The sequence below is a fragment of the Aquarana catesbeiana genome, linkage group LG01, assembly GCF_042186555.1.
Source record: "Aquarana catesbeiana isolate 2022-GZ linkage group LG01, ASM4218655v1, whole genome shotgun sequence".
NCBI lineage: Eukaryota > Metazoa > Chordata > Amphibia > Anura > Ranidae > Aquarana > Aquarana catesbeiana.
In genome coordinates this window covers 547741819-547756545 of record NC_133324.1, presented here as the reverse complement: position 1 = coordinate 547756545, position 14727 = coordinate 547741819, and the positions used below count along the sequence as shown (strand labels likewise).

The 14727-nt window shown below is 40.7% G+C and overlaps 1 protein-coding gene across 10 annotated transcripts in view; it reads left to right on the top strand.

Moving 5' to 3' along the window:
• TCF3 (transcription factor 3) overlaps window positions 1-14727 on the top strand; it is a 163242-nt gene that overhangs the window by 85351 nt on the left and 63164 nt on the right. For all 10 annotated transcript variants that reach the window (XR_012235608.1, XR_012235605.1, XR_012235613.1 and 7 more), the window contains 3 exons: window positions 49-113; window positions 204-333; window positions 2178-2227. Coding sequence is in view for 3 of the 10 variants with exons in the window: in XM_073595509.1 (XP_073451610.1) it covers window positions 49-113; window positions 204-333; window positions 2178-2227 (245 nt within the window). In the remaining 7 variants the exon portion in view is untranslated. The remainder of the gene's footprint in view (window positions 1-48; window positions 114-203; window positions 334-2177; window positions 2228-14727) is intronic.

Genomic DNA, 14727 nt, shown 5'->3' with positions numbered 1-14727 from the left:
CACTTGTGCCTTATTGTAATTTCTGTCCACTGGGTAATTTTATTTTAGGGAAGAATGAGCGACCGTCTTACTCAGCATTTGTACGAGATCCTGGAATGCCTCCAATTAATCAGGTACTGTATAAATGTTAGTGTGTGTGTGTGTGTGTGTGTGTGTGTGTGTCTCTTTCCTTGGATTGAGATATTTTATGATTTATTTTCCAGCCTGGATTTATGCCAGGGGATATGGGGATAACCAATTCCAGTGCCCTCTCACCCACCACTGGAAAAGGAAGCTCACAATTTTACCCTTACACAAATAATACGCGGCGGCGTCCCGGAGATAGTAATCTAGGTAAGAGAATGTGTGAAGTTGTGTGTTTTTTTTTTTTTTTTTTTTTTTTTTGTCTTTTCCCCTGATGGCACAAACTTATGCAAGAATCTGAATGAAAATTCAGTCTCATGCAAGTATAATTGTGCAGCCTTGCTTATAAAAGGCTATATTTGCACTCTTAACCACTTCAGTGCCACTGTTATACAGTATTACCACGTGTCATGGCATTGAAAGAGTTACCCATACCCAGACAATAGCCGCCATGAGCTTTTTTTAAATTTTATCAGCAGAATATGGGATTTAAAGTAGATGTCATCTGGGCAGCTATGAAGCTCTAGTTGCTTACTAACGCTTTAAGACTACGTTCACACTGAGGCAGTTTTCAGGTGTTTTAGCACTAAATGTAGCACCTGAAAACTGCCTCTCATGCCTCCCCAGTGTGAAAGCCTGACTGCTTTCACACTGGGGAGGTGCGCTTGCGGGACGGGAAAAGTCCTGCAAGCAGCCTGTGGGGCAGTGCCTTTGGTGCGGTGTAGGAGCGCTGTATACAGCGCTCCTACACCGCCCCTGCCCATTGGAATGAATGGGCAGCGCTTCGGAAGCACCGCAACATGGGCACTTTTAACCTCTTCGGCCACTAGCGGGGGTTAAAAGCGCCCTGCTAGCTTCCGAAAAAGGGACGCTAGTTTTAACTGCGCTTTACCGCTGTTTAAGTGGCACGTTTTGGCTGCTAACAGACCCGCCGCCCTAGTGTGAAAGCAGCCTAAGTAATCTTAATGGCAATACAATTATTTTAGTAAATATGAACTGTTAAATACCTTTTTCTCATCAGCCGTATATAGCAGTCTTGTGACATCTATCAGTGTCAAGGCCAAGCACTGGTTAAAGCTTGTAGAAGGAATTTTCATTCTCCGACTGTCTGAGGCTGCATGACCCCTGATGCCCTTGGCCACAGAGCCGATTGGCCCTGTGCTGATCACGTGCACCCCCCCCCAAAGGGAATTCTGCCTATGACCCCAAGAACACCATCCCCACCGTGAAACATGGAAGTGGAAACCTTATGCTTTTGGGGGTGTTTTTCCTGCTAATGGGACAAGACAACTACTCAGCATAAAAGGGATGATGGATGGGGCCATGCACTGTCAAATCTTGGGTGAGAACCTCCTTCCCTCAGCCAGAGCATTGAAAATGGGTCGTGGATGGGTATTCCAGCATTACAATGACCCAAAACACACTGCCAAGACAACAAAGGAGAGGTTCAAGCACAATAAGGTCCTGGAGTGGTCTAGCCAGTCTCCAGACCTTCATCCTATAGAAAATATGTGGAGAGAGCTGAAGGTTTGAGTTACCAAACGTCAGCCTCGAAAACCTAAATGACTTGGAGAGGATCTGCAAAGAGGAGTGGGACAAAATCCCTCCTGAGATGTGTGCAAACCTAGTGGCCAACTACAAGAAACGTCTGAGCTCTGTGATTGCCAACAAGGGTTTTGCCACCAAGTACTAAGTCCGGTTTTGCGAAGGGGTCAAAATTATTTTACTCATTAAAATGCAAATCAATGTATAACTTTTTTGAAATGCATTTTTCTGGATGTTTTTGTTCTGTCTTAAAATTATAGACTTATAATTTCTTTGTCAGGGGGCAAACATACAAAATCAACAGGGGATCAAATGCTTTTTTCCCTCACTGTAGGAGAATTTAATTTCACCTAAGTAGGACTCCTCAGTTTTACTAATTTAGAGCTGAATAGTCCATTTTTTTTTTTTTTTTTTTTTTTTTTTTTTTTTACATAAACCCAGTTGTGACTAGTTAAATTTAATGCAGGGGTTACTAACCATGTGTCTTTGTTATCGTTTTCATCATTCAGATCCCCAGCCTAAAAAAGTGCGCAAAATACCCCCAGGACTCCCTTCATCTGTAAGTAGTGTGCGCATATGAAAATATAAATACTGCAATATTGTATTGAAAGGGTGGTTCGTATCCTTTTTGTCTTTTACTGCATTTTCTTTGTAAAGGAGAACACAAATTTGCTATATAGGTTCATCTAAGAAGAAATCCATCCAGATTAGAATTCTATTGGTGCTTTCTGCTGCATTGTTCCTCTGCTACTGCCACCAACAGTTTGCACATTGCACACTATTCAATGCCTCCATAGCAAATTAGATCAAGTGCAACAACAACATTACCAAGCCAGAGCACACAACATAAAAGCAAATTGTATCACAATGAAAAAAAATATCAAGCTGCGACAGCACGTAATACCACACGAAGACTGCATCTTATCACATTACAGAAGCAAACTGTTGAATGCAGGAGCATATTTCAGGAGACAATTGAATTAAACTAGGGAATGGCTTAGCATGTCACCCGTTTTTACTCCAACACTTTTTTAATGCCCCTCAGCAGAAATCCTCATACCTTTTCATATCAATCTGACACTCAGCAGGATCTTTTTCACGCCACTTGGATGAGCTAAATGGCTCATCAGATTTGTCCAGCGTTGATCCTTATGGGTTTTTTGCAAATTTTGTTTATAAATATGAATCCTCTATTGTCTTTAGTTGAAATAAACATGTTTGAAGTCTTAGGTTTATTTTCTTTCATGATCTTAAACATTCCTAGCATATTTTGCACATTGGATGAGCTGTCCTTAAATCATCCATAAATGTGATACACTTCACCATTGAAGTTTGCCATCTTGCCATCTCTAACCTGGAGCTTGGTTTGAGGATTTTGGATGTTTGTGGTGTTTCCTCTGGTTTTTTTTTTTTTTTTGAGCAATGTGAAACAGCTTCTGCTATTCTTTGATTTTTATATGGTGGGCTTTGCTGGTCTGGTCTGTGTGTTTTTTTTTTTTTTTTTTTGGCTATCTTCTGAGCCAAAAAAATATTAATGACTCGTGGTTCTAAAGGTCCTGGCTGTAATCGACAGCAGCTGGAGCCAATGGCTCCCACTGCTTTGTGAGCCACTGCTATCATGCACATCGCTGGATCAAGATGGGCCTCAAGTATGTATAAGGGGGTGGGGGGGGGAGCTACACCCAGGTTTTTTACTTTAACTGCTTGCCCCCCCCCCCCCACTGCAGTACTTTTTACTGCGTCAGGTCAGCTCTTACACGCACAATCACATACCTGCATGGCGCAGCTTTCTTCCGGGTCCACGCTCGTGGACTGGGAAGGCTGTACTGACATTGGCTGCAGCACAAGACAATCAGCGGGTCCTAGCCAATGATTTATGGCCGGCACCCACTGATCAGCTCAGGGAATAATGACAGAAGAGGGCCCCATGTCAGTAAACAACACTGAGCTTTTTTCATACAGCAGCAATGTGCACATTGCTTAGTAAAACACATCACAGTAAACACACTAAACCTTGTTAGACACACATTTAACCCCTTCCCAGCCAGTGTCAGTAAAGTGACAATGTACAGTATTAGCACGGATTACTGTATTAGTGTCACTGGAGATGTCAGTGGCAGTAAGTCCCCCCCCTCTCCCCAGCATCAGCCAGTGACAAATTGTCCACTGCAGTCCCATTATAAGTCACTGATCGTCGCCATTAGTAGTATAATAAAATACAAATTCCAGTATGTATCCCACACACGTAGACGCTACATCACGTAGAAGCTATAACTTTCACGCAAACCATAGACATGGCCAAAATGTATGAAGAGATTTATTTTTATTTATTTTTTTTTTTCAGAATGTTTAATAGCATTGAGTAGAAAATATTATTTATTTATTTATTTATTTATTTATTTATTTTTTTTTAATTTTGGTGGTTTTTATTTTTTCGTTTTAGATCACAAAAATAAAAACCCAGTGATGATCAAATACTACCTAAAGATTTGTGTGAAAAAATTATATAGATTTTGTATTGCGTACATGACCACGCAATCTTCAGTTAAAGTAGTGCAGTGCCGAACTGCAAAAAATGGCCTGGTCATGATGGAGGTAAAATCTTCCAGAGCTCAAGTGGTTAATACATAGAATGCAAACCTCCTGCCTTTAGAACCACTTTAAGATTTGGTATTCTGTGTTCCCTTATGCCTTGCAAGTGCCTCTTTCAGAGAGAGGTCTTCATACCCTCATCAAATAATCAATTTAAAGCTAAACCCAAAAACATATTACAGCTTACCAGTCCTTGGATGTGGTGGCTGCCTTAGTTTTTATTATTTTATCCTAGGAACATTTTCAGAGATTGTCATTTCCTGTAAGCTCTAAAAACATAAACACCCTTATCTTGTGTAAACTACTAGTCCAATGTTTCTCGAGTCCAGTCCTCAAGGTGCACCAACAGGTCATGTTTTCAGGATTTCCCTCAGATGAAACTGCTGTGGTAATTACTAAGGCAGTGAAACTGATCAAATCACCTGTGCAAAATAATGGAAAGCCTGAAAACATGACCTGTTGGTGCGCCTTGAGGACTGGAATTTAGAAACGCTGTACTAGTCCCATTAATCTATAGAATTGAGATAAAGGCAGAACTGCTTTAAGTCCAGTCTGTATGACAACCATGACCGCCTTCACAGATACAGTGGGGAAATGAAAATAACCATGAAAGGAAAGGCGGTGATGTTTGCAGGATTACCAAGTGAAAATAAAGAGAAATGGTGAAAAAAGAAATGCAGCCCCCTCATTTAGGTACTTGTTAGCTGCAGTATCTTAAAGTGGTTGGTTGTAAAGGCACTGTTGTGTGTCTTTAGCTCCATTTCAGGGCCGAATTTTCGCAAAGATTCAGCCTTGATTCATCCCTGAACCGGAGAATGGGGGGACACAGTGTTCCTGTGCAACCCGCAGCCGGTTCCAGTGTGAACCAAGCCTTAGACTCTTAGATTCTTTCTCACTCTATCCAAAAGTAGAAAATCGTTGTTGGGTTTGACATACACTTCAGTTCCAAGCACATTGGGATTAAAACACCAGTTCCCGCGGCAGGAAAAAAAAACTGTTTTTAGCATTTTTTTTTTTTTCTGCCTGAAAGCGCCAATCAGAAACATGAACCAGAAGGTTTTTTTTTTTTCCTGCCTCTAAATGCCGAGCCTAACCATTTGCGGCATCGGCCGTCGTACATATACTGCGGCAGGGCTGCCGCTCTGTGCCAGATCATGTACCTAGTATGTGATCTGGAACTTCCGGGTCTAGGGCATGCACGCCCCTACTGTGATTATTCAGTAGGAGCTGATCGTCAGGTACAACGAACTCTGTCCACCCGTACCTGCTGATGCTTTGGTACAGAGCACTGATCGCTGTATTGGTGTCACTAGTCCTTAAAAAGTGTCCGATTTGTCTGCTGCAATATCGGAGTGCTGCTATAGGTCGCTGATCTCTGCCGTTACTAGTAAAAATAAATAAATACAAATCTCCCATAGTTTGTAGACACTAACGTTTGTGCAAACCAATCAATATACACTTATTGGGATTTTTTTTTTTACCAAAAATATGTAGCAGAATACATATTGGTCTAAATTTCTGAACAAGTTTTGATTTAATTACATTTTTTTTTTTTTTTTTTTTTTTTTTTTAAATTGGATATTGATAGCAGAAAGGAGAGTGTGTGTGTGTGTGTGTGTGTGTGTGTGTGTGTGTGTGTGTGTGTGTGTGTGTGTGTGTTTATATATTTTTATTAATAGTTGGTCTTTTTTGTTTATAGTGCAAAAAATAAAAACCCCAGAGGTGATCAAATACCACCATAAGAGAGCTCTATTTGTGGGGTGAAAAGGACATACCATATTTTTCCCTCCCATAAGATGCACCTAGGTTCTGGAGGAGGAGAACAAGAAAAAAATATCCTGAACCAAATGTTGTACTAAAATATTTAATATACTACTACTCTAGGTGGGTGGTGGACACACAGCAATACCACCCATTCCCCCCCCTATCAAATCAGCTCAGCTACACTATACCTGGGTGGTGGCGGTGGTGGACACGGGTAAATGTAAATGGGGGGGGGGGGAGTAAATCTTCAGGAGGTCGAGTAGTAAAAATATGCCTCTAATCATCCTATGTGTCTATGCACATTAGGACAACATTGAGCTGCTTCTAAACTCCTGTAGAAGCAACGATTTTTAAACCTTTTTTTCCTTGACCCCAAGACTGTCTTTGCTTTCCCATCAAAGAAATTGCACAACACTTTCTGCACTGGCTGTGTTGTATGGAAGGGATTTTCAGCATTTCCATTTCAGGACTCTACAAATTTATTCTTTCATCAGCACCAAGGTTTTGTACCAAGGTTATTGTGGCAGCACTAGCTCCTTCTCATTCAGCTTCCATGGTTTAAAAGGACTCCTCATACATCCCAAAAACTGAGTCTACAGACATTGCAGGTGTTTCTGTCTCCTAGGAAGAGAACATCTCTATATCGGGCACCCACCTATTTATGCTTCAGTGTATCATTCTGACTCCAAAAAATTCAAGTGATACTGAAGTCATGTTCATTTTTAAAGAGGAAAAAAAAAAGTTATACTTATCTGCACTGTGCAGTGGTTTTACACTGGTGGTTTTTTTTTTTTTTTTTTTTTTTTGGCAAGTGACAATCCACATCTAGTGGCAAATGACGTTGCAAGTGACATTCTGCTAATGGTGGCAGGTATTGTGGCAAATGACAATCCGCATCAGGTGACAATCTGCAAATGGTGGCAGGTGATGTGGCAAGTGACAATCCACATCTGGTGGCAAGTTAAAAACCTGCATCTGGTACAGGTGACGGTGGGAAGTGACATGCTGTATCTGGTGGCAGGAGATGTGGCAAGTGACACGCCCAGAGCTCCCACTGGTTCTGCATTATGGTGAGTTGAACCACTTGTAATGTAACAATAGAAACAATGCGCTTCAATCACCCTGACACCATATCAACCATGGTGCCATGATGATTGAAACGCCAACACCAACCTTAGCCCACGAAAAATTGCTTACCCCCAGCGTATAAAGGTTGACCGCTGCTATGGGCTCTAGCCCCAGATCTTTTGCAGACCTAGCAACTTCCCTGTTGTATAGCATTCCATCTCCATGTTTTTTTTAGAACTCTCTGGTAGACTTTATCAGCCGATTTTTCAGATCTGAGACTTGGAAGGCGTCTACAACCAGAAGTCTTCACGTTCATTTTGAATAAGCAAGGCCATCCTCAGGTGCATCTGGTTGCCCCACAATAGAATGCCAACACAGAGTTGCTCTTATTTGTGATATTGACAGGCCATCTGTAAATTTCATAGTTAATCTGGTCGAAAAAATTCACAAGTCCTTCTAGTTCAACACACACTCTTATACCCACAGTTGATCCAGAGAAAGGCAAAAAACCCCAATAAAGCATGATCCCATGTGCTCCAGCGGGGAGAAAAAAAATTCCTTCCTGATCCCCCAGGAAGCAATTAATTATTCCCTGAATCAACTTTACCGATAAATATTTGTATCAAAGTCTTTGGGGACTTCTAATTGGTATTGAACTCTATTTAATTTCTGTTGTCCCCCCCCCCATTCCAGATAATTCCACACGTGCGTCCCAAAAGCTATTTTAAACAAAGACTTTGATTCTCCAGCCTGCTGTTTAGCTAAGACACATCCTTGGATACTTCCAGATGCAGATATTTCAGGGTCCATCGGGGGGGGCGGCATAAACACATTTTTCACGTAATGGTTAGATTCAACTGCCATGGAATAGACCACAACATATACGCTCACCAGTCACTTTATTAGGCACCAGCTGTTCAATTGTTTGGTAACACAAATTGCTGATCAGCCAATCACATGGCAGCAACCCAATGCATCCAGGCATCTGGACACGGTGAAGACTACTTGCTGAAGTTAAAACCGAGCATCAGAAAGGGGATTTAAGTGACTTTAAAGGTGGCATGGTTGTTGGTGCCGGACAGGCTGATCTGAGTATTTCAAAAACTGCTGATCTACTGGGATTTTCGCACACAACCTGAGAATGGTCTGAAAAAGAGAAAATATCCAGTAAGTGGCAGTTGTATGGACAAAAATACCTAGTTGATGTCAGAGGAGAATGGCAGACTGGTTCAAGATAATAGGCGACAGTAACTCAACCGCTCATTACAACCAAGGTATGCAGAATATGAATCTCTGAATGCACAACACACACCGAGTAAAATAAAGAAAATATTAGCATCGCGCTACCACATTAGCTCAATGATGTGTGACATGGCAATATTCATACCCGTGAAACATAAATATATGTGGCATGATCAGATTCCACAAAATGATATACTGCCAAAAATAAAAAACAAAAGTAAGCTAATACATGCAAAATGTTAAAACATATGATATCATGTTCAACCATAAATTATATCTGACACCCGTGAACAGATGAATATGAAAAAAAGTCCATGAGCTAATAAACATATGAAATCTTCTGTGACGTGGGAAATGCTGTGTTCAATCCACCACCAGTGAAAAAGATTGGCCGCTTACCAGAGCCCCATGACCCCCCACTACAGAGGATCAGGGGAAACCTGTATAAAATTAGCCCTCCAGAGCTTAACGAATGGCCTTGGATCCAAGGTTGATAGGTGGTAATTGGACATCCAGAGATACCAAATAGGGTTATTGGAACTCAGATCCCATCATGTCTCCCCAGCTCATTTAGATAGATATAGCATGAAAGATAAAAAGCTCCAATAGTGTAAAATGCTTCGATTTATTATAGATAAAACAGACATGTATTGCACTCACATGTAAACAGTGGATAAAAGCGCCTATAATGTCCAGTGCTCCGGCCAGTGAGCACACAGACAAACCCGTCCTGTTGGGACAACAACGATGATACGAGGTGACGCAAGCACGTCGCTCCGCCCTACGCGTTTCGTAATAGGTTGCGTAGTCCAGTGTTTTACACTATTGGAGCTTTTTATCTTTCATAAAAAAGAATCTCTGGAATCTGATCATGCCACATATATTTGTTTCACGGGTATTAGTATTGCCATTTCACACACCATTGAGCTAATGTGGTAAGCGATTCTAATATTTTCTTTATTTCACACTGTTTTTGTTGTGCAGAAGAATCGCTGCTTTTATCATTTACACTGTTCACTTTTACAATCTTTTTTTATATATTGTGCTCCCAGCACATTATTTGATACACCTTAGCGCAGTTTTTCTTTCTTTCCTGACAACACACACCAAACCTTGAAGCAGAAGGGCTACAGCAGCAGAAGACCACACCGGGTGCCACTCCAGTCAGCTAAGAATAGGAAATTGAGGCTACAATTCACACAGGCTCACCAAAATTGGACAATAGAAGATTGAAAAAACGTTGCCTGGTCTGATGGTCCTCAATTTCGGCTTTTACATTTAGATGGTAGGGTCAGAATTTGGTGTAAACATGAAAGCATGTATCCATCCTGCCTTGTATCAATGGTTCAGGCTGGTGGTAATGGTGTGGGGGATATTTTCTTGGCACACTTTGGGCCCTTTTAGTATCAGTTGAGCATCGTTTAAATGCTACCTGAGTATTCTTGCTGCCCATGTCCATCATATAAATGCTACCTGAGTATTGTTGCTGACCATGTCCATCCCTTGGACTACAGTGTACCCATCTTCTGATGGCCACTTCTAGCAGGATAATGCACTATGTAACGAAGCTCAAACCAACTAAAACTAGTTTCTTGAACATGACAATTAGTTTCCTGTACTCCAATGGCTTCCACAATCACAAGATCTCAATCCAATAGAGCACCTTTGGAATGTGTTGGAACGGGAAATTCGCATCATGGATGTGCAGCTGACAAATCTGCAGCAACTGTGTGATGCTATCATGTCACTATGGACCAAAATCTCTGAGGAATGTTTCCAACATGTTGAATCTACAGTGCCTTGCAAAAGTATTCACCCCCTTGCCATCGTTTGTGTTTTGTTGCCTCACAACCTGGAATTAACATGGCTTGTTTGAGGATTTGCATCATTTAATTTACAGAACCTGCCCACAATTTTGAAGATCGTGTTTGTTTTTTTGTTTTTTTTTTTTTGTGAAGCAAATCATAAATAGGACAAAATAACAGAAAAAGTAAATGTGCATAACTATTCACCCCCCTAAAGTCAATATTTTGTAGAGCCACCTTTTGCGGCTATCACAGCTCCAGGTCGCTTTGGATAAGTCTCTCTGAGCTTGCCACATCTTACCACTGGGATTTTTGCCCATTCCTCCAGCTCCTTCAAGTTGGATGGTTTGCGCTTGCGAACAGCAATCTTTAAGTCTGACCACAGATTTTCTATTGGTCTGAGGTCTGGTCTTTGACTAGGCCATTCCAACACATTTACACGTTTCCCCTTAAACCACTCAAGTGTTGCTTTAGCAGTGTGTTTGGGGTCATTGTCCTGCTGGAAGGTGAACCTCCGTCCTAGCCTCAAATCGCACACAGAGTGGTACAGGTTTTGCTCAAGAATATCCCTGTATTTAGCGCCATCCATCTTTCCCTCAACCCTGACCAGTTTCCCAGTCCTGACTGCTGAAAAACATCCCCACAGCATGATGCTGCCACCACCATGTTTCACTGTGGGGATGGTGTTCTTTAGGTGATGTGATGTGTTGGGTTTGCGCCAGAGATAGCATTTTCTTTGATGGCCAAAAAATTCAATTTTAGTCTCATCAGACCAGAGCACCTTCCTACATACATTTTGGTGGGTTTCCCACATGCCTTTTCGCAAACTCAAAATGTGCAGTCTCTGCTGTGGAACTCTGCAGCTCCTCCAGGTTTACATTAGGTCTCTGTGCTGCCTCTCTGATTAATGCCCCCCTTGCCCGGTCCGTGAGTTTTGGTGTGCGGCCGTCTCTTGGCAGGTTTGCTGTTGTGCCATGTTCTTTCCATTTGGTTATGATAGATTTGATGGTGCTCCTAGGGATCATCAAAGATTTGGATATTTTTTTATAACCTAACCCTGACTTGTACTTCTCAACAACATTGTCCCTTACTTGTTTGGAGAGTTCCTTGGTCTTCATGGCAGTGTTTGGTTAGTGGTGCCTCTTGCTTAGGTGTTTCAGCCTCTGGGGCCTTTCAAAAAGGTGTGTCTATATGTAATGACCGATCATGTGACACTTAGATTGCACACAGGTGGACATCATTTCACTAATTATGTGACTTCTGAAGGTAATTAGTTGCACCGGAGCTTTTTATGGGCTTCATAACAAAGGGGGTGAATACATACGCACATACCAATTATTTTTTTATTTCAGAAAAATAGTTTTATGTACATATTTTTCTAATTTTACTTCACCAACTTAGACTATTGTGTTCTGATCCATCACATATAATTCAGATTAAAAAAACATTGAACTAAAGGCTGTAATGTAACAAAATAGGTAAAAAGCCAAGGGGGTGAATACTTTTGCAAGTCACTATATGCCACAAGGAATTAAGGCAGTTCTGAAGGCAAAAGGGGTCCAACCCAGTACTAGCAAGGTGTACCTAATAAAGTGGCCAGCGAGTGTACGTACATCTGCCATATAAAAACAGGAGTTCCCCTGCAGTGCTTTTTTCTTTTCTGAGAAGCCTTTTTGTATAGGGTTTTTTTTTTTTTTTTTTTTTTCCTTCAGAGAGTATTCATAATGCCAACTTACTACTTCATATGTGACCATTCATTTGATGAAGGTTTAGCCAGAGGGTTCAAAGAAATGCCTGTGTGGCTCTTAAACACAGTTGACCTTATTTTTTTATGTTTTTTTTTATTCCATTTTTGCTCTAATTGTTAGATGCATTAATAAAGCTGTTGCTTAACTATATTGTTGCTGTGTTTTGCATTTTGATCCTGGATAATGGAGAAACCAGTGTTGCATTGTAGTTTTGGCAGTAACTTTTTAAAGCTGAGCTCCAGGAAAAAGCTGTTTTTGACATTTGCTGTGTCCAGCTTACTTGCCTCCCAGTTGTTATATGCTGTTAGAGGGTTGCTGGGGATGCTGAAAATCTTGTATTCTGCTGCATAACACTGTTGGATTTCTTTTCAGCTCAGATGATGTTAAGCTGGTCATACACTGATCGAAAGTCCGTTCAGCAGTCAGTGTCTGAATTTCAATTATTGCGAGGCGGTCTCTGTTCGACAGAAGTCCATCGGTTAATTGTTTGGTTGACCTCTGTCGAAGTGATATCTTGAAAATTTCCATCAATCGGCTGTAGCCACTGATCAGTGTATTCTGACACCTCATTTGTGTGGATGGATGATTCTGTATTTTTGGTTTTCTGTTTTTTTGTTTGTTTTTCACTGGCTGAACAAAGTGTATGGCCAGACTTTTGGCCCTTTCACACTGCTTCGCTGGAGAAAAAAAAAAAAAACGCTTTTTCTGTATTTCTCACTCCCAGCCTGCACCTATGAAACTTGGACATGTGACCCAAAAAATGCACCAAAAACTCACCATGGGTGCATTTCCGTATACGTTTTCCTGTCATTTCAATGAGTAAGTGCGTTTTGGTGCACTTTTTAAACATGCACCAAATTGCAGCATGCAGGACTTTAAAAAAAAACGCTCCGCCGCGCATTGGTGTGTAGAGTTCCAGAGGATTTAAAGGGATACATTACTAATGCATTTTTGTTCCACTTTTTAAATGCCAAAAACACATCAAAACTGATCAGTGTAAAAAGGTCCGTTCATACAGTAATTATAGGTGTTTCGCTTGCTCTTTAGCTCTATAAGGATTTCTTTGAATGGACATTGAAAGAGAGCCTTTTATTTTGTGACAATAATACCAGACAGTATCTGCATCGAAGAGTTCAAGAGCGAGTGACCGCCCCCTCATCACTATATGTGAGGAGAAACTATTAGCAGATGAACAGGAAAATCAAAGCCAGCAGTGGTATGCCGTTTAATGCAGCTAAGATTTTAGCATCCCCAGAAACACTCTAGCTTTGTTACCTCTAATTATTGGTATACTACATCCAAACACACAGAAAATAAATATTTTTTTGACACTTGCTTTGTCCAGGTTAGGGATAGCATTGCACAAGATACAGTTTAATTTAAAAAACTGAACTCTAGCAATACTGTGTATTCAAAGACCTCATTCATTCTGTTATGTGCAAACTTAAAAAAAAAAACACTAAAATGTATTATTCAGGCTATTGGAGGTTGGTATCTGATTATGATGTTGTATTGGCACCTGTAATCCACTGCACAGCAGCAGCCAGGAGCCAATCAGAAGAAGTTCATGTGCTGACAGGAGGACAGAGCAGAGATGGCTTTGTCTGTTAGTTCAGTGATGGGGGTGGGTGTTGACCTACACAACTGTAGTTGGGAAAAGTAATCTTGGCAATCTGGTTAGATTTTTGTCCCATAAGGCTGAAATATTGCCAAAGAATGTGTCCATCCAGTTCTGTGTGTTTTGCTGAATGCATGGTGTTGAGCTTCATTCTTCAATATCTTAAATGCAATCTGTAATTGTTAAAATAAATACTTTATTTTAATGATAAACTTAAAGTAAAAACAATTGACTTTTTTAAAACTTGTGTTTTTTTTTTTTTTTTTTGTTTGTTTTTTGTTTTTTATATCTAGAAATACAGTTTATATCGAGCTATTGTGTTTGCGTAAGGTTAAGGATCTTGTCTTAAAATGTAGGTGCTACGTATATTCAAGCACACAGTAAAACAAACGAATGTGTCAGGCTTGCTGCTACTCACCACTCCCCTAGTGCTTTAACACCCCCTCACCCCACTTTCCAGCCAGACAGTGAAGAGGAAATTACTTCATTCTCCTGGAGGGGGGAGCAAGCCCCCAGCCTTTTCCAACACTTACAGGGGGCTGAGAAAGGGCGGAGGAGATTTTGTCTGATTTACTGCTTCCTGAGTAGCGATTAACTCCTTCAGCTCCCGTCTGTAATCTAGGGATGTTTTGACATGTGCCTTTAAAAAAAAAAAAAAAATAATAATTTGTAACACGAGTATACAATTCTGGTTTTTGGAGTGGTTGCTGCAGATTTGCAGTCCATAATTGGCCCAGTGTATATACATATTGGTGTCTGTGAACCATTGCTACCAATGCGAATAGATATTTTTTAGTCTTGATGGGGGGGTAAAAAAAATTATACCTACGGTAAACTGAGAAGAGAAACCTGCAACTGTTTTTTTTTTTTGTTTTTTTATTATTATTGTTCATGTAGCAAGCTGGTTGTTAATTTAGATTGTCTCAAAGAGGTGGAAATAATGTCTAACCCTCCGGTTTACCTTTTTACGGAAGGGTTAATTTGGCTCCAGTGAAATCTGAGCCTCCAGTCTGGGAAAAGCTCTGGAGATCTCTTGGGAGGGGGAGTGGAATTCCTCAGTGCTTTATACATGCATCACTGTATGGGATAGAGGACGTTCCTATTTCTTAAGTCATCATTCACTGCTGTCTTTGTGTTATGTACATATCAGTTATCCTGTTTTGTTTTATATTTAAATATGTAAGGAAGCAGCAACTCATGCTTAGATAATTCAAAGCTTTCA